Below are 19884 nucleotides of genomic sequence, written 5' to 3'. Positions count from 1 at the left end.
AAACTTTTGAGTTTTTATACACATGAATGGCTAATAAAATTAGCACATTTCGGGTTGCCAACTGAATTTTTTTTTTTAATTTTATTGTAAAATGAAACTTAAATCGTCGACAACTTCAAAAAAAAAATATTTTAAAAATAGTTTACAACGCAATAATTACATTTTTAAATATACAAATTTTTTGTAGAGTTGCCACTTTGTTATTTTTTTATTTTTTTTCTTTGATATAAAATGTAAAATAAAGTACTCCAACAATCTAAGGTTTTTTTTTTAATAATAATTCTAAAATTTCTAAACAAGGTTGCCACCTTTAAATCAAAAATATTGCTGTGAAACAAAATAGCAAGAGATCAGTAGGGTTGAGTTTCCAACTTAAGCTTGCTATGTATTCAACGAAAAATATTTTTTCAAAATACTTCCCAACGAAAATTCCCCACAGTGCATTTAAACCACGATTTCACTGTCGTCGTTCCCAATTTCAGCGCATCTGTCTGCTTCATTGCCATTTCAACAAGCCGACACACAGCGAAAAGCTATTTTTGCACTCGCTTATATGTATTTAAGTGAATACGCTTGTACATATTGGCTGTAGCCTATTTAATACTTTCGCCTCACTTACAACAAGCACTTTCATTCGTCGTCGCCCTACCCTATACAACCTGCCACCCAAATCGCGTCTGTACGTCGAACATTTACGCTTATCCTTTTCGCCATGTCAACATGAGCAGAGCATTTATTTGTTGCTTTTATTTTGCCAATATGAGCACGCGCTACTTCTTGCCCTCACTCTTTCATTCCGCCTATCCTCCTCTCTCACTCTACTTATTACTTTCAATAACTTGTGCAACCCCTGCCAACAACCCTCACCCTCCCCTTGTGCTAGTTGCGATTTTATTACCAAAGTGTGGCATGCAACAAATAGAGTTTTCGCCCAGTGAATGAGTTGAGCTGAAGTTGTGGGGCGAGAGTTTTTATGTTGAAAAGTTGTTGGCGTTCGTAGTGAAGCGCTCACAATGTACTTTCGCCTGTTCATACAGTTTATGGCTTTCTATTTTATTATTACACATTTTGTAGATTGTTGTAGTTGTTGTTGCTTTTGTGCGGAAGTACATTTTGTGCTTGTTCTTGTTGTTCTGTTTTGCACTTGATGGCGCGCTGCAGGGAGTGCCATTTTCGTTATTTGATTTTATGTGAATGTTCCGTTTTGTTTTTGTAATTTTCCTTTTACCTCGATTTTTGGTTTTGTTGTTTTTTTCGATCTATTTTTGCGCGCTCGTTTACTTGGATTCTAATTGTGCCCGCCTGACCTGACCTTTTTCACTGGCGCGCATTCAAAACGCTCTGTCTTTGCTTTTTGTTTTCCACTTTCTTTTCATATTTTTATTGCTGGCCATCCTCTCTGTTTTTGTTGCCTTCGCGAATATTTTCCGGCGCTTTCAAGTTTTTTAATGTTTTTGTTGGTTTTATTTTCTTTGTGTTTGTTGTTGTTTCTATTTGGTTATTGTTGTCTTTTCTTATTCTTTGCATACTTTTCGCGTGTGTCATTTTAGGCGTGGCGTCGTCGTCGAAAGTTGTTGCGCTCGTTAGACAAGGTCTACTTTTGGGCGCTCGCGTTCTAGTTTCCTCATAGTCTCTGGTTAGCTCATGCAAATATGCGACCTCATTGTAAGAGCACGCGTTGCTGTTATTTTTGTTGTGCGTTGCTAGTGTTTCCTTGAAATTTATACCCTCAAATTGTGTGGTTAGGATAATGTAATTACTATTCGTTTGTCTTTCAGTACGTCTATATCATTGTAGTCACATTTCAATAACGGTATTCCGATTAAAATCAATTCAAACGGGTTTGACACGTTATTTCGACCAGAAACATTATTACATTGAAAATCTTTGAAGATTTGGAGGTAAGAGGTTAGGTTAGGTTGAATCCCAAGAATTTGAATTCGAAAGATTCTTATTAAATCATTTATCCATTCCAAAGTTATGATTATCGATTTGAAAACAATAGGGAATGTATGAATTTTAATGCAAAGCTCTCTTGTAGTGAAAGCTCAAGACATATTCAAGAAATTATTACCGACACCTGGTCTTAGGACCAATGACCTTTGTTGAGTATCTCAAACTTTATGTAATTAAGAAAAATTAAATTATAAACTTTCATGTGTGAAAGCTCACCGAAAGCTCAGCATATATATAACCATATATATGACAACAATGAAATTAACTCGAAATCCAATAATAAATAATGAAAGTTCATAAAAGCTCATTTTGACAATGCGAAAGCTCAGCAAATATATGTACTTACTTATATTTTACAATAATACCTTTATTTTCGCTACAGATATATGAAAGATGCGTTTATTTAAAATCTTGAAATGTAATATAAGTAAAATTGCTAGATTTTACTAAAAATTAAGCTCTCATTATAATAATAATTTAGAGCTTCTTCAGCTAAGCAACTGTAAAATGTTTAAAATATTATATATTTTTACGTTTACGATAAAGCCTCGTGAGAAGTTATATACAAATATGTTGAATTACTACCACATATGAATATTCTTATAGATAAAATATAAGCTGTCAGTAATGAAAGCTCATCAAAAGCTCCGCTTTATTTTTGTAAGTGAAAGCTTGTTCTGTTTTTTTATATAATATATTTATTCTTATATGTAGATATATAAGTAATGGCATTCAAATTTAAAAGCTTACTAAAAGCTTAGTTAGACGTAAGAAGCATTCAAATTATATTTTTTACGCAATTGAATGCATGACGTTTGTTTAATTTAATAAAGTGTTAATAGTGAAAGCTCAGTTAAAGTTTAGTGGAAGTTGAAGCTTTTAATAGTGAAAGCTTAGCAACGTAGTAGTAACTTCCCACTACCTTTGCTGTATTTTTGAAAATGTAATTTCTAAATTAAAAATGTTTACAGCTTATTTGTATACATATAACAAATAGCTTTCAAATCAAAAAGGTCAATGAAAGCACAGCGGGGCCTAAAAAGCTTTCATCAATATTTTTTACTCTATTGAAAACCAGGTTTATATATTTTAATAACACTTTAATAGTGAAAGCTCAGTTAAAGTTTAGTGGAAGTTGAAGCTTTTAATAGTGAAAGCTTAGCAACGTAGTAGTAATTTCCCACTACCTTTGCTGTATTTTTGAAAATGTAATTTCCAAATTAAAAATATTTACAGCTTTTTTGTATACATATAATTAATGGTTTTCAAAACTAAAAGCTCAATGAAAGCTCAGCTGGACCTAAAATGATTTCAACAATATATTTTACTCAATTGAAAACGAAGTTTATATATTCTAATAAAACTTTAATAATAAAAACTCTATGGAACTATGGAAGTAGAACCTTTTAATGATGAAAGCTCCGCAATGTAGTAGCAATTCCCCACTAACCAAGTATTCGCACTTTTGAAAAGACCATTTCTAAATTAAAAACTTTTCTAGCTTATACAGAAAACGCAACAACAACTACAATGCAAAATTCATTTACTGCAATTTCACAAAATTGTCAAAGTGAAAAAAGTACAAAAATGTCAAAGAGCATAAATCAACAACTGCAATACAAAATGCAAAGATTCTGCCACAACTCATGGAATAAAATATAAGCGACTGCATGTAGTGGGGAAATGAGGACATACGAAAATTGAAATGTAAAAGTTTAACAGCAACAACAAATGCAAAACGAAGTACAGTAACAACAACAGCCAAAAAAAATCAAGTGCTACAAAAGTAAAACTGAGAAACTTCTGATGTCAAGCCGAGAATGCCAATGTGCATAGAACATGTTTTTGTTGTTTTTGCGTTTTTTTTATGTTTTTCTCTCTGCGCTTGTTGGAAAACTCCCGCCAAGTTGGCGAATGAAAGCAGCAAAAAGTGTACTGACTGCAAGGAAAGAGCATAATAAATGAAAAAAAGCAAAAAAAAATATGTGTGTGGGTGGCAAGTGGCACGTTGCAAGAGTGCGGTGCACCGTTTTGCAAGTTGCAAGTTTAATGCGAAACTTGTTTAGCCTCAAAAGTTGAGAGCTGAGTGTGGGTGTGAGAGACACACTCACGCAGTTCAGCCGCCAGGGAGTGCTCAAAAACCAGCTTTGTTGCAAGCCACTGATAGTCAGTTAGTCCGTTAGACTGTCAGTTGGGCAATAAGGCTGTCAGACAGCCAGTTGTGCAGTGCATTTCAACATTGCAATGAGGGCAAGGAAAATGCGAACGCTGTACGGCGTATGAATGTGTAATTTTGTGCAAAATATTCGGAGGGGAAAATGATATTGCAGTAGCATCAAACAACCGTTGGAAGAGGTCAGCATGCACTACATTTATACATATTTACAATTATATATATATATACATATATATTTAGTTATGTATGACTGCTGACGTTCTTTCACATTCCCTCATGCTGATCTAAATAGTATATGTATATAGTTGTGCTGAGCTACTTCCTCTGCTTATTCATTAAAGGCAACAGCAAGGATCTATCTACATAACTACTTAGATACTTCTATGCATGCAGAAGCTATACACTACTCTGTCAAACTTGTTTTTAATATGTCTTTTAAGTTTCTCGAAATTTGAGAATTACCAAATGTACTGCCAGTCAAAGTCACAGCGACAGTGGGTTGGAGATACTAAGTTTCTGAATAAAATAATGATTGAAATCAAAAGTTTATTAATAGCCAATAATAGTCAGAGAGCCCTTGGACAGACTTCGGAATCTTTATAGCCTTCTACATTTAACTTTTTTTAGTTAAATGGAAAGATATTTCCAAAAAAAAAAACAGCTTGGAAATGGAAGCTAAAAATCAAAACTTTTATGTTAGATGCAGATCAGTCCTGAGGAAGGAGTTAACGGAAGACATTTAGCTCCCGCAACTAGGTATAGTTAAATCGATTTAATATACGGTATGTCGTACTAATTATCTCTCGAAAATCCAGTTTTCTGCCGAAATATCTGGCACCCGTTCCTTAGACAGTCGATTAGTAAGTAAATAACCGGAACAGAACCAACCAATGACTTCAACTTGACAGAAAATTTCAAAAATATTTGGAAATTATTTTATGAAACTTTAATAACAACAACTAGAAATGTCTTCTATTGATCGTGCCTTAGATGGCTGGATTGCGCAACGATGAATTTCATTCTATTCTTGTGCACGGTATCCCAAAAGATCCCTTCTGCTTGGCAAAAAGGAACCCTGGTGCTATAGGGATGATAGATGTTGGTCGAGACAGGAAATCGAACCTAATAACGATTTTGTGGTAGTTCGCAGTTATAAGTGGTATAACTTTGGGGAAATTCGGAGAAAGTCTCTCTGAAGAAACGGTAATATTATCAGCAAGGCCACCATTTAGTTTCCCGGAAGAGAAAAAGGGTGATTAAGAGTGAATATATATGGAACGACTCGCTGATCCTGTCTGACTAAGACGGAAAGAACCACAGAGAGTCGAAAAGAACCTAGGAACAACTGGAGGACGCCGGAGAACCCCGGCGATGGACTGAGGAAACCGGCAGCCAAATTAGGGAAGATCTGAAGATATCCCATGAGAAGCATAAAGAACTACGCAGCGCTGGCTAGAGTCGATGGGAGTCAAAGCAAGTCAGTACGTGCCGGAGAGAGCCGAAAAGATCGAAAGGAACTCATTGAAAGCCGTGAATAGCAGAGGAGAGCAGAGAATACTAGTTTTAAGAACATTTCTCAGCACTTTTTCCATATTCTACCATCGTGCCACATATTTATTCGTACACCCTCAACTACATCGTGAAATCACACCACTGTTCCTTACAGAACCCACAATCAGCTCATGGTTGCATGTACGGAACCCACTTGTATGCTGCATGTTGCACGTTGCACGAAGCAAGCACTTTACGTAGATGAATGTAGTACTGCCGCAAAGCAAGTTTACACACACACATATATATATTTGTATTGTAAAATAGTGCACTAGTACTTCATTGCTGTTGCTTTGCTGCCATTTTGCCTTTGCCTTTGCAAGTTGGTTGCACTTTGCCGCACCAACTGAGGCGTGGCTGTTGTGTAGCTGCCGTTACAGCCGAAGGCAACGCAAATGCGTTACGAGTTGGTGCAAAAAGTTTTTCGCAGCAACAACAACTACAACAAAAAAGTAAAAATGAAATAAAGCACAGTTGCAGGCGTGCAAAAGTGCAAAACTGTGTATGGAAACCGTTAGGTAGTGACGCCAGGGCGTTGCAAGCAAAGTTTTGGCATTGAGTTTGGTCTATTTTGTGTTGGTGTACTACATATATATATGTATGCACTTATGTTAACAAAAAAAAAATATTTTTTTCTTCAAGTATTTGCTTACTCCAACCCACTGTGCTGCCACTGCTTTGCCACTTTTGTCTAGCTACTGATATTCTACAATTGGTTTTGTCTTCCCCCATTTTGTTGGCTTTTGTTGTTGCTTGCCTGTTTTTAATTATTAATGCTTTCAATGCTGTATGTTGTTGTTGTTGTTTTCTAAGCTTCTGCATTTATTCTATCATTACAATGTTGCTTACTTTTTAATGCTAATTCCAATTGTAGCAAGCAAAGCTGAGGCAAAATGTAATGGGGCAACCAGAATATCATATAAGCTTGAATATGCTTCTTTACATACATAAATATATATGTATATATATACCATACATCCATCTATATCTATGCATGTGCTCATATTTTAATGTTGCGTTGCATAAATGAAAATTAAATACTTACTTGCAACATGCCACACACACACACACATTTATATATGTACAATTGTGTGTCTACATGCCTCTATGCCCACGTTTACAATGTTTACGAGCACTTATTTGCAAAACTCTGCCATCGAGAGTTGAGTTGAATTGAGTTGAGCGCGCAACAACTGCCACACTCAGCTTGCCTCACTACGTGCCACACATACACATCTATGTTTATATGTAGTATACATACGAGTATATATAACTAGCAAACTCTTCAGCGCCGCCTATCACTTACAACCTCATCCACCTACAGCGCCAAGTTTACATTTGCTTGTACTGTCAGATTGTCTGACTGACAGGCTGACGAGTCGACTGTCCGCCTCACTTGCTTGCCACATGTTCGCATTTCATAGCTGCCACTTATAAATGGGCGACCCCAAATGTAGCAACAGACAAGCTACGTTCACTGCTTACCATATACATACATACACATATATACCAATAGACAAATATATATATATGAATATATACACTCCTAGTTAAAACCTCCATTCGCCCGTCTTGCGCGTGTGGGTGGCATTACCAGGTCTTCTCCATCGGCATGCATAACATAGTAATAGCAGTCAAGTCAAGAGCGTGGCAACGGCGCCGACTAGCTGCTGCTGGTGATGCAGAACTGGCGACTGCGATGAGTGGCAATATACTACGCAGCCAAGCAATAATAATTGCTAAATGATAAGCAGTGAGGGGCTTTATATACAATATTTCTATATCTATATGTGTATGTATATATATAATCCATTTGCTTGTTGCTACGCTTGCACGTTGCGAGACGTATTGACTGTGGTGCTCTTACTACATCAGCCGACAGCGGTGTCTACGTTGACTTCAGCGTCAGCAAGCGCTAAGTGTGGCAATGCTGAGGTTGCTACGAGACAGGTTTTTGCTGACTAATAGTATGCTGTTTGTGTATTTGAGTGGGTGGCAATCGCTTGTAGCTTGGTCTATATGCAAATTGACAGATATGCAATTATACCTTAATGCTTGTGTTAGGTTTAAATGGAACCCTGTAGGAAATGAGTGGAGTTAAAATTTAATAGTCCTTTACTGGGATTATCTGTTGTTGTTACAAATAGTTGAAAATATACCTCAGTTTTGTACAGGACGTGGGAGCTCGTGTTCGTTGATGAGAATTCCCAATGAAACCGCTCGTTTCTATTAAGTTTTCAATAATACGTATGCTGTCTAAAGTTCATATCTGACATTATTTAAGGTAGGATGAGAACTCTTAACTGATTGAGTGTATGTAGAAAACTGCGAGTCAAATAAAAAAAAAAAAATTTTTTTTGTACGAGAAAGATGTGATGACAATGATAGCTCAGCCAAAGATAAAGACCCAGATTTTTACTACCTAAGATATGCAGGCATTCTTAAAAGTTGTATAGACCCATTGGGACTAACGAGGTTTTATAGAGGCTTACTTGCATGGAAAATCTACCATGGACCAGATATTCACCATGCGCCAAATCTTGGAAAAGACCCGAGAGAGAAGAATCGACACTCACCACCTTTTCATCGATTTTAAAGCAGCCTTCGACAGCACGAAAAGGAGCTGCCTCTATGCCGCGATGTCTGAATTTGGTATCCCCGCAAAACTAATACGGCTGTGTAAGCTGACGTTGAGCAACACCAAAAGCTCCGTCAGGACCGGGAAGGACCCCTCCGAGCCGTTCGATACAAAACGTGGTTCCAAACAAGGTGACTCTTTAACTCGATGCTGGAAAAAATAATACGAGCTGCAGAGCTAAATAGAGAAGGTACAATCTTCTATAAGAGTGTACAGCTGCTGGCGTACGCCGATGATATTGATATCATCGGAAGCAACAACCGCGCCGTATGTTCTGCCTTTTCCAGACTTGATAAGGAAGCGAAGCCTATGGGTCTGGTGAATGAGGACAAGACGAAATATCTCCTGTCATCAAACAAACAGTCGGCACACTCGCGTCTTGGCTCCCACGTCACAGTTGACAGTCATAATTTTGAAGTTGTAGATAATTTCGTTTATCTGGGAACCAGCATTAACAACACCAACAATGTCAGTCTCGAAATCCAGCGCAGAATCACACTTGTCAACAGGTGCTACTTTGGACTGAGTAGGCAATTGAACAGTAAAGTCCTCTCTCGACGAACCAAAATCAAACTCTACAAGTCGCTCATTATTCCCGTCCTGATGTATGGCGCCGAAGCGTGGACGATGACAACATCCGATGAGACGACTCTTGGGGTTTTCGAGAGAAAGGATTTGCGTAAGATTTATGGTCCTCTGAACATTGGCAACGGCGAATACCGCAGACGATGGAACGATGAGCTGTACGATTTATACGACGACATTGACATAGTTCAGCGAATAAAAAGACAGCGGCTACGCTGGCTAGGTCATGTTGTACGGATGGATGAAAACATTCTTCAGAAATGGATTACACTAATTCTCGCTTAAGTGCCACTGCTAAAAATGTAACACTTTCGTGGCACCAAAGAGGGAAAGGCACTTAAGCGGGGACCATTGTATTTGGATATAATATTTTATGAAAGGGGTGCATTGCCTAGTAAGGGATTCGCCGCGGCTTGCTGAATTAATTCCAGCCGAGAGGGTCAACAAGACCAACTCCGAAAGAAGTATTGTCAGATCATGACAGGACAGCGAGTCGGATGGCTGTTGTGATCAAGCTTCCCAGATATGAAGCATATAACATTAAAAAAATTCATAGACCCTTTCGAACTGAAGAAGTTCAATCAACAAACAGGGTTTTATAGGGACTTTTAAATCTAAAGTGAGAGAAAGGTATAGCTCCAGCTTGAAAACTTAAACTTTTATCTTTCTAGTATATAAGATAATGTTAGAGTAAAAATAGTTATTGAAGTTGAGTAAGGAGGGGATAATAATTGTTATTATATTAATGAATAAATATATGAGATGATGTTAGATCCAAAATCGTGTTTTCTGTAACTGAGTTTAACTTTACACCACTAAGGGCGTTCGCCATGGACAGGAACAGGTGGTAATCACTTGGCGCTATGTCCGGGCTATATGGTGGATGCGATAAAACCTCCCATTCGAGTTTCCGTAGCTTCTGACGAGTCATCAACGAAGTGTAAGGTCTGGCGTTGTCCTGGTGGAATACTACAAATTTTCTGTTTGTCAATTCTGGACGCTTTTGGTCGATTGTCTGCTTCTTCGCAGTAGTGGTTGATCACCTTGCAATGCCACCAAACACATAGCAAAACCTTCCTGGCCGTCAATTCCGGCTTGGCCACTGTTTGGGACGATTCTCCGGCCTTCGACCACAACCGTTTTCCCTTGATATTGTCGTATGTAAGCCATTTTTCGTCGCCAGTCACCATCTGCCTCTAAAATGGATCGAGTTCGTTCCGTTTCAGCAGAATATCGCAGGCGTGGATTCGGTGCAGACGGTTTTCTTGCGTCAAATCATGCGGCACCTTTGGGTGCTTTTGAGCTTTTTTTTTCAAGCTTTTTTGTGTATCCAGCCTTCTGAAGATGGTTTAAACAAACATGGTTGGGGACTAACAAACACCCATCTCCACACGAGATGCCACATGCCGGTCTAACTCAATGTTTTCCATGATTTGATCGGTATACGTCATCACAGGCCTTCCGCCGGCTGGCTTATTCATGGTGTCATTTTCACCCGCTCTAACTTATTCTAATTGCCTGTTCGATACGTCACTCAACAAACTTTAGCGAATCTACGCACTGAGCTAGTGAATATTAGCAAAGTCGCACAACTAAAGGGTGATTTTTTAAGAGCTTGATAACTTTTTTAAAAAAAAAAACGCATAAAATCTCATCGGTTCTTTATTTGAAACGTTAGATTGGTTCATGACATTTACTTTTTGAAGATAATTTCATTTAAATGTTGACCGCGGCTGCGTCTTAGGTGGTCCATTCGGAAAGTCCAATTTTGGGCAACTTTTTCGAGCATTTCGGCCGGAATAGCCCGAATTTCTTCGGAAATGTTGTCTTCCAAAGCTGGAATAGTTGCTGGCTTATTTCTGTAGACTTTAGACTTGACGTAGCCCCACAAAAAATAGTCTAAAGGCGTTAAATCGCATGATCTTGGTGGCCAACTTACGGGTCCATTTCTTGAGATGAATTGTTCTCCGAAGTTTTCCCTCAAAATGGCCATAGAATCGCGAGCTGTGTGGCATGTAGCGCCATCTTGTTGAAACCACATGTCAACCAAGTTCAGTTCTTCCATTTTTGGCAACAAAAAGTTTGTTAGCATCGAACGATAGCGATCGCCATTCACCGTAACGTTGCGTCCAACAGCATCTTTGAAAAAATACGGTCCAATGATTCCACCAGCGTACAAACCACACCAAACAGTGCATTTTTCGGGATGCATGGGCAGTTCTTGAACGGCTTCTGGTTGCTCTTCACCCCAAATGCGGCAATTTTGCTTATTTACGTAGCCATTCAACCAGAAATGAGCCTCATCGCATCTCATCTCATCTCATCGAACACATTTCGAACCGAACACTGATTTTGGTAATAAAATTCAATGATTTGCAAGCGTTGCTAGTTAGTAAGTCTATTCATGATGAAATGTCAAAGCATACTGAGCATCTTTCTCTTTGACACCATGTCTGAAATCCCACGTGATCTGTCAAATACTAATGCATGAAAATCCTAACCTCAAAAAAATCACCCGTTAGCTCGAACGTTTCCTAATGGGTACTCTACGCTCTCCTCTCTAAGAGTGCCTTTGGTGGTGTGTGTGTTTGTCCGCATTTGTAATTTATTTTCATGCCATTACAACTTTTATTTGCCAGCGCGCAGAGACTTTTATTATTGTTTGCTTTGGTTGGTTTTATTAACGCTGCCATTGTTTTTTTGTTGTTGTTGCTTTTGTCGTTGTTGTTGTTGCAGCACACGTTGTGCGCGCTAGTTGATTTTCCAACATTTTTCCACCTTCCTCTCTTCTCTACTGCGCTTCGCACATTTACCGCGTCGCTTTTCATTATACATTAATGGCGTACTAATACATATATATACACTCACACACATACTCTCACACATATTTCCGTTGTATTTTTGCCGTCGTCGCTTTAACGACATTTTCGTTTCGTTTGTTAGCTGCTGCCACTCTCGTGGGGTTTCTCGCTTGTTTGGCGCGCATTTGCCTCGTTTACTTTGTTTTTGTTTTTTATACCTTCACATTCACATTCGCATTAAATTTGTGAGCGAGCGAGTGTGTGTTAGTGTTTGAGCCAACAACGCTCGTGCGGATTACGTAAGGGAATCCCCAACATTTCGTGTGGCAAGCAGCGAAAAAGTGAACGGCGGCTGCAGCGCTATGCTTTTGCTGCTTCTTCTTCTTATTCACGTTGCTTCTTGCGCCAAATCGGTTGGGTGACCGGGTGCGGCACCGAGTCGCTTTGTGTTGCGTTGCGTTGAGCTCGTTTGGCTATCGTAAAATCATTGAAGCATTCGGCTAACACACTCAATGGTAAATACAACAACATTCCGACGGACTCGCTTGACGGCAGTCACCTTGGCAGAGCTGGTTGTTTGTATGTATGTGAGTCTCTGATGTGACTGCATTGAGCTGGTCTGTAGCTTGGTTGGCTCTTTTGCTTGCACTGTGTTGTTGTGTTTTTGCGCTGCTTTGGCAGCTGCTATAAATACACCTGACGAGGAATATGTGTGCATGTGGCTAGATGGACTCTTTATATATTAATATGTATGTATGTACTTAGGTGTGTGTGTTTGGGTATTTGTTTGACCCAAGCCGGCTTTTATAGCTTGTCCACTTGTACAACTCTTGTAGTGAGTAATGTGCGTCTAATGCCGATTGTCTGCACACCTTTGCAATTTTAAAATTATTGTTGTTTTAGTATTGTGTCTTTTGTTGTTGTTGTTGTGACAGAGCGTAATTAAAAATCAACTCATGCACAGTGCGCCTTAAATGGTCGGATACAAAGTTAGTAACCGGGAAATGTTAGGGTTATGAGGGAGACAGGGAGTTTTTGGAAAAGGATCGAAGCTCATAGGAGACCAGTTAATGCAGGAGTTCATTGGAGCTCACCATCAACACTAGTTAAACGATTTCGGACTTAACAACGTCGAGCAAATTCATGATAATATTATTATAAGAGCCTGACCATACCGTACTCTCTCATCTGAATATCCTTAGTCTAAAAACTGGTCGGAGCTCTGTTATTTAATACAGATTATTAATAGAAGACGAGCTTCGTATGAGCTCGTTTAGCATAGATCAATCTCCAGTTCTTGCGAGATTGTGGGGTCATTCTCACAGGTTCTCAGGAAGGATAGCAAGAATAATAGCTCTCAACAAATTCCATATTTATCGACATTATCTTATATATCTATTATATCTATTATATATATATATATCTATATATTATCTATTATATAAAAACAATGTAAAGCATTCCAAGTATTTCTCCTGAACTAACACGCTTTTACGAGATTAACATCTTTGATGAGATTGGATCTCAGACTTTTCACTCTACATACATACTATGTACATGAATTCCAACCGAATAGTCTTAGCTGATTTAAGGAGGTTTTTAGGTACTTTGTGGATACATGAAGGTTTACATCAATCATTTCTCAATCAATCTTTTATATCAACCAAAATTCTAGAAATTGGAAATCAGATTATAACCACGCCTACTTCAATAAGGAAAACCACTAGAAAGCTAAAATTTCATTGTAAAGATGATACAGAAGTGCAGCACTCAAATTTCTATACAACGTGAACGTTGTTATTGGACTTGGATCGCCCCCACTTATGTATCCAAAACCAAAACTCAGAAATTACTCGACCAATTTCAAAAAAATTCGGTTCATAACATTTTCTTGACATTCCAATAGCATTCTATTCACAACCACACATACTTTCCTTATACCACAATTTTGAAGTCGATCTGAATCGTTTACTTTACAATATATAAAGTAAGCACTAGTGAAGATATCGGAACCAAGCTTTGCACAAATATTACATTTCTAGTGTGACATCACTCACCTTAAAATCACTGAAATCGAACTATAACTTTTCAAAGTCCCAGACATCGAACATAAGCACCTCAAAGCTTGCGGCTTTAGTCAAATGGACATAATCTACTATTTACTCTAGCCACCATATACCTCATATGTATGTATGTATGTATGTTATTGGCGTTGCAACCGTTTAGCCGGTTATAGCCGAATCGACGATAGTGCGCCACCTGTCTCTCTCCTTCGCAGTTCGGCGCCAGTTGGAGATCCCAAGTGTAACCAGGTCGCTCTCCACCTGGTCCCTCCAACGGAGTGGAGGCCTTCCCCTTCCTCGTCTTCCTCCGGCGGGTACTGCATCGAACACTTTCAGGGCTGGAGTGTTTTCGTCCATTCGGACAACATGACCTAGCCAGCGTAGCCGCTGTCTTTTTATTCGCTGAACTATGTCAATGTCGTCGTATAACTCGTACAGCTCATCGTTCCATCGTCTGCGGTATTCGCCGTTGCCAATGTTCTGAGGACCATAAATCTTGCGCAAAATTTTCCTCTCGAAAACTCCTAGTGTCGTCTCATCTGATGTTGACATCGTCCAAGCTTCTGCACCGTAAAGCAGGACGGGAATGATAAGCGACTTGTAGAGCTTGATTTTGGTTCGTCGAGAGAGGACTTTACTGTTCAATTGCCTACTCAGTCCAAAGTAGCACCTGTTGGCAAGAGTTATTCTGCGCTGGATTTCGAGGCTGACATTGTTCGCGTTGTTGATGCTGGTATAGGGGTTTCAAACTTCCGGTGACCTTATACCGCATTTATAGGTTCATATATGATATATCTTAGAAAAATGAAGTAAATGTATAGTATTTGATATAATATGGTTTGGTGACAGAAATAGTTGAATTACCACAGCTCCCATATACTATATATCGTTATTCTAGTGGACTGTATGCCGCTTATACGAGTCGAATTGTGTGTTAAATAATGAAAGGAATAAATTGCGAGAGTATATAATGTTCGGTTACCCCCGAACTTAGTTTTTCCTTATTTGTTTTTATGTTATCCGCGCTTTTTACGAGGCATAGCATTTAAGGTCTTTTTACCTTCTGTGGAATTTTTATAAATTTTAAAAATAATTGTTTCATTTTCTAAATATTTTTACAAAAAAAAATATTTAACCCACAGCGATCAAAGGTCATCACTCCCTCAGCCAACTCTACTGCAAGAGTTTTATGCCAAGCTCCCCTATAAAATCGCGCAACTTAGCTCCTTCACTCAGTAGCATGGCGCACCCTACATATTGTCGCCCCTTCAAATGCAACCCTTTGACGCTAAAAACTGCTTTGTATTCATTACAAAATCTATTTTTCTCAAAAAGACTCAAAAGAGTTTTTCAACTTTCTACTTGAAAAATAAAAGTATAGTTTACTTTTACTTTACCGTTAGTTAGTTGGTGTTGCTTTCCTTTGATTTACTACCTTTGCTTTTTACACCTGAAAATTCTTTGAGTTTTATATGCTACAAACACCTCGTTTCTACCGTTATTGTTTCGATGTGTATTTATATATTTTGTAGGGAAACGAGATTTAGAGAAAGAGTTGGACCGGTTCATACATTATAGAATTTTTAAATGTTTCGTTATCGTTTTCATAACTACAATAATAAAGTAGAATAAGAAGAATTTGTAAAATCAAAGAAGTTCTCTAATTTTATGTCTTTTATTGGGAGATAGTTATTTTTATACTCTCGCAATAAAAGTTGCTAAGAGAGTATTATAGTTTTGTTCACATAACGGTTGTTTGTAAGTCATAAAACTAAACGATTTAGATATAACGTTATACATATCAAAATGATCAGGATGACGAGACGAGTTGAAATCCGGATGTCTGTCTGTCCGTCCGTCCGTACGTCTGTCTGTGCAACGGATAACTTGAGTAAAAATTGAGATATATTAACGAAACTTGGAACACGTATTCCTTGGCACCCTTTCGAAAATGGGCAAAATCGCACCATTGCCACGCCCACAAAAAGGCGAAAACCAAAAACCTATAAAGTGTCATAACTAAGCCATAAATAAAGTTATAACAGTAAAATTTGGAATAAAGGATCGCACTAGGAAGGAACATATTGGGATGTAATTTTTTTGGGGAAGTGGTCGTGGCCCCGCCCCCAAATCGGTTATTTGTATATATCTCGCAAACTAATAAAGCTATATAAACCAAACTTTCTGCAGTCGGTTTTCTTTCGTACCCCACTACACACTATGAAAATAGTTGAAATCGGATAATAACCACGCCCACCTCCCATACAAAGGTGAGGTTGAAAATTACTAAAAGTGCGTTAACTCACTAACGTCAGAAACACCAATTTTTACATAAGAAATGGAAGAAGGAAGCTTCACTGAGATTTTTTTACAAAATGGAAAATGGGCCTGGCGTCGCCCACTTATGGGTCAAAAACCATATCTTAAGAACTATTCGACCGATTTCAATGAAATTCGGTATATAATATTTTCTTGACACCCTGATAACACGTGTGGAAAATGGGCGAAATCGGTTCACAACCGCAACTATCTGATTCCTTCACTTTATAATGTATACATAAGGAACCAATGGAGATAGCGGAATAAAACTTTACACTAATAGTGCATATCATCTCTGGCTTCACTTGTGAAAGAATTGTCGAAAACGGACTATAACTTTTCAAGGCCCCAGATATCGAACATGTTGAACTCAGTGCCTAAGGGTAAATTTTAACCGAAAATATGGGTAAATCTCTCAGATAATTTAATGTAGGAGGAAATTGTTTTCTTCTAATAGTGTGTCTCTGTTTCAAAAATTATTAAAATCGGGTCACAACATCTCCTAGCTCCCATATACCTAATTATAGGTTGGTGGGCTTTATTCCGTGTATATGTTTGTGTTGATTAATATGTGAGATATCTTAGCAAAATTAAGTGAGCGTATAGTCTTGGAAATAGTGTCTTTGCAGGTGAAAATGAATGAAATCGGTTCAGGAATTACCTCAGCCCTCATATATCTACATATGACGATTTTCGTTATTCTATTAAACTGTATGCCGAATTTATGGGTAAATTTGTGTGTTATGTTAATACAATTTTTATAAATTACGAGAATATAAATTGTTCGGTTGCAACCGAACTTAGCCTTTCCTAACTTGTTTCTGAATGCTATTTGTCTGAGGCTCAGAAGCGAATAGACTAATCTGGTGATTCCTCTACTTTCTCAATTCTCAATACTTTTATTAATATTTATAACAACCGTCAGGTTCTCAAAATTATCGCAACCTTCCAGCAACATGTTGCTAGCGTATGCAACATTTGTTGCTTTATACCACATATCCTTGCTTATACTCGTATTAAATATATATTATGCCTCCAATTACTGAAAACTCACTAAAAATTCTTCCACTAAATCATTTAAACTTCAAACGACTACAATTTGATATACGACACAAGCATATCAGGTCCCCAAAGTGTATTTAGGTAAATGTGCAACAACCGAAACCATACAATAAGTTAACTACATTGAGCATGTGTGGGTGGTTATAAATACAAACAAAGCTTGAATGTTGAAAAATATGTGTACGCATTAAAATTTCTCTCCGTTTTTAATTTCGTTGCTCCAACATTTCGCATGCAAATGGCAAAAGCATGTACGCTTGCTACCTTTGAATCCCACCGCCCACACTTCCCTGGTTTATTTATTTATTTTTCTTCGGAAAATCTTCTTGTTTGCTGCCTTCGCACAGCTGACTCCACTGTTACATGACGCTGTTGCTTGTTGACGCTTTGAGAAATCCAGCACTTGGAGCAGATTTCCACCCACCCTGCTTTGCAAGGTATGGGTATTTGACATAAATAGAACCACCCTGTGCGCTGTCGACTGGCTGGAGTCTGTATTTGTGTCGAAAAACTTGAACGAAAAACTTGCTTAATCTATTATTCCGTTTTAGACATTTATTCCCAACTGAATTCGCAACAATTTTGTTTGCTTGTTTTGCTACAGGATGAGGGAGGAGTGGAGTGGAAAAGTTTGGTAGGAAACAGGTTGCTTTTATTTGCCTATTAGAAGCTTACATATCTATATACATATTTGTTTGTGTAACTCTTATTTACTCAGCTTTACCGTTGCTATTGTTGTTGTTTTGCAAAGTTCTAGCATGTGCTGGGGTGGTTGCAGGAAATAAGTGTAAGTGGAGCGTAAATGATAAGTCTCTTTCTTTCTGCGCATGTATTTGTTTTTGTAAAACATGGCACGTGCTGACACACAGACACACAGACACACGTGAAACGCAACAATAATATATACAGTTATATTCCTTACGTATATTTATGTATATATGTGTGGGTGTGTCAATGCGTGTCCTAATGATTGAAAATGAAATGTCTCGTCGCGTTAAGTGAACACGTAGGTGTTGCATTTTTTATTCGATTCCAAGTGGATTTTAATTATTTATTTATAAAAGTTAGGGAGGACCAAGTGGGGCTAAATATAAATTAGTCCAGCATTCGCAAAAGGCTTTACTTTAAAGTTTATCAATTTCAACGAAAAATAGTCAATTTATCATAAAATCATATCATATGATTCCTATACTGTAATCTCTAGAATGGCTAGGACTGCTGTTCTCAAAGTATCAAATCACTCCATGGTAATACCAATCAAATATTCCCTAATTATACCCTGAACAGGGTATATTAAGTTTGTCACGAAGTTTCACGAAGGAAGCGACGGAAGCCCAATAAAGTATATATATAAATGATCAGTATGTTGAACTGAGTCGATTTAGCCATGTCCGTCTATCTGTATATATACGAACTAGTCCTTCAGTTTTTAAGATATCGTTTTGAAATTTTGCAGATGTTATTTTCTCTTCAAGAAGCTGCTCATTTGTCGGAACTGCCGATATCGGACCACTATATCATATAGCTGCCATACAAACCGAACGATCGCAATCAAGGGCTTGTATGGAAAACTTCCGCATTATACTACATATCTTCACGAAATTTGATGTGAGTTATTGCTCATAGAAATAATTTAATCTCCGAAAAAATTGTTAAGATCGGTTCACTATAGCATATAGTTGCCATACAAACCGAACGATCGGAATCAAGGGCTTGTATGGAAAATTTTCGCATTTTACAACATATCTTCACGAAATTTGATGTGAGTTATTGTTTATAGAAATAATTTAATCCCCAAAAAGGTTGTTTAGATCGGACCACTAAAGCATATAGCTGCCATACAAACTGAACGATCGGAATCAATGGCTTGTATGGAAAATTTTCGCATTTGACGTGGTATCTGCACAAAATTTGGTGTGAGTTATTTTTTATACAAATAATTAAATCTCCGAAAAAATTGTTCAGATCGGTTCACTATATCATATAGCTGCCATACAAACCGAACGATCGGAATCAAGGGCTTGTATGGAAAATTTTCGCATTTTACAACATATCTTCACGAAATTTGGTGTGAGTTATTGTTTATAGAAATAATTTAATCCCCAAAAAGGTTGTTTAGATCGGTTTACTAAAGCATATAGCTGCCATACAAACTGAACGATCGGAATCAATTGCTTGTATGGAAAATTTTCGCATTTGACGTGGTATCTTCACGAAATTTGACATGGATTACTGCTTAAGGTAATAATATAATCTCTGAAGAAATTGTTCAGATCGGTTAACTATATAACCGTAATGTTTCTAGCAAACAACCCGGCTAAAAATAATTAGTAAAATGTTTCCTTTTTTTTCAAGTTACACTAGGGAGTCAGAGATTTTCGAAAAAACATGGAACCATTAGAGCTTTTGAAGAGCATTTTTTGAAGCTTGAGACAACTAAGAGCCTTAGGATTGGGTTCATGCAAAAACATAATTGTCATAATTGTGACAGAGCATCCTTTTAAAATCGGTAATAATTGCATTCACTTATTGTTAAATCAGTAGTATACATAGTAACCCTCGCTACAAGGCAATAACTAAGATTGATTCAAAGTTGAAGTTTACTAACTTCTTTGCTTTTCTTTTCCAATGAAAAAAATTGATATACAGATTTTATCCAGAACTGTCCCATCTTCCAACTGCTTTTTGTAACAATTAAAAAAATATATATATATTAATGGTTCTATATAAATA

At 37.6% G+C, this 19884-nt stretch overlaps 3 protein-coding genes across 10 annotated transcripts in view; 1 reads left to right on the top strand and 2 right to left on the bottom strand.

Moving 5' to 3' along the window:
• The window catches only part of LOC105218914 (G-protein coupled receptor dmsr-1), a 463512-nt gene that overhangs the window by 150479 nt on the left and 293149 nt on the right, over window positions 1–19884 (top strand). The gene's annotated exons all lie outside the window — the stretch shown is intronic.
• Window positions 1–19884, bottom strand: part of LOC105217474 (pneumococcal serine-rich repeat protein) — a 159170-nt gene that overhangs the window by 124067 nt on the left and 15219 nt on the right. The window lies entirely within an intron of this gene.
• The window catches only part of LOC128922794 (uncharacterized), a 150622-nt gene continuing 141238 nt past the window's right edge, over window positions 10501–19884 (bottom strand). Inside the window, exon 2 of the mRNA XM_054234692.1 lies at window positions 10501–11428. Coding sequence (XP_054090667.1) covers window positions 10600–11220 — 621 coding nt within the window. The 5' untranslated portion in view covers window positions 11221–11428 and the 3' untranslated portion in view covers window positions 10501–10599. The remainder of the gene's footprint in view (window positions 11429–19884) is intronic.

Source organism: Zeugodacus cucurbitae, chromosome 6 (assembly GCF_028554725.1).
Source record: "Zeugodacus cucurbitae isolate PBARC_wt_2022May chromosome 6, idZeuCucr1.2, whole genome shotgun sequence".
Lineage (NCBI taxonomy): Eukaryota > Metazoa > Arthropoda > Insecta > Diptera > Tephritidae > Zeugodacus > Zeugodacus cucurbitae.
Note: the sequence above shows the minus strand (reverse complement) of the source record. Positions and strands in the feature narration are given on the sequence as shown.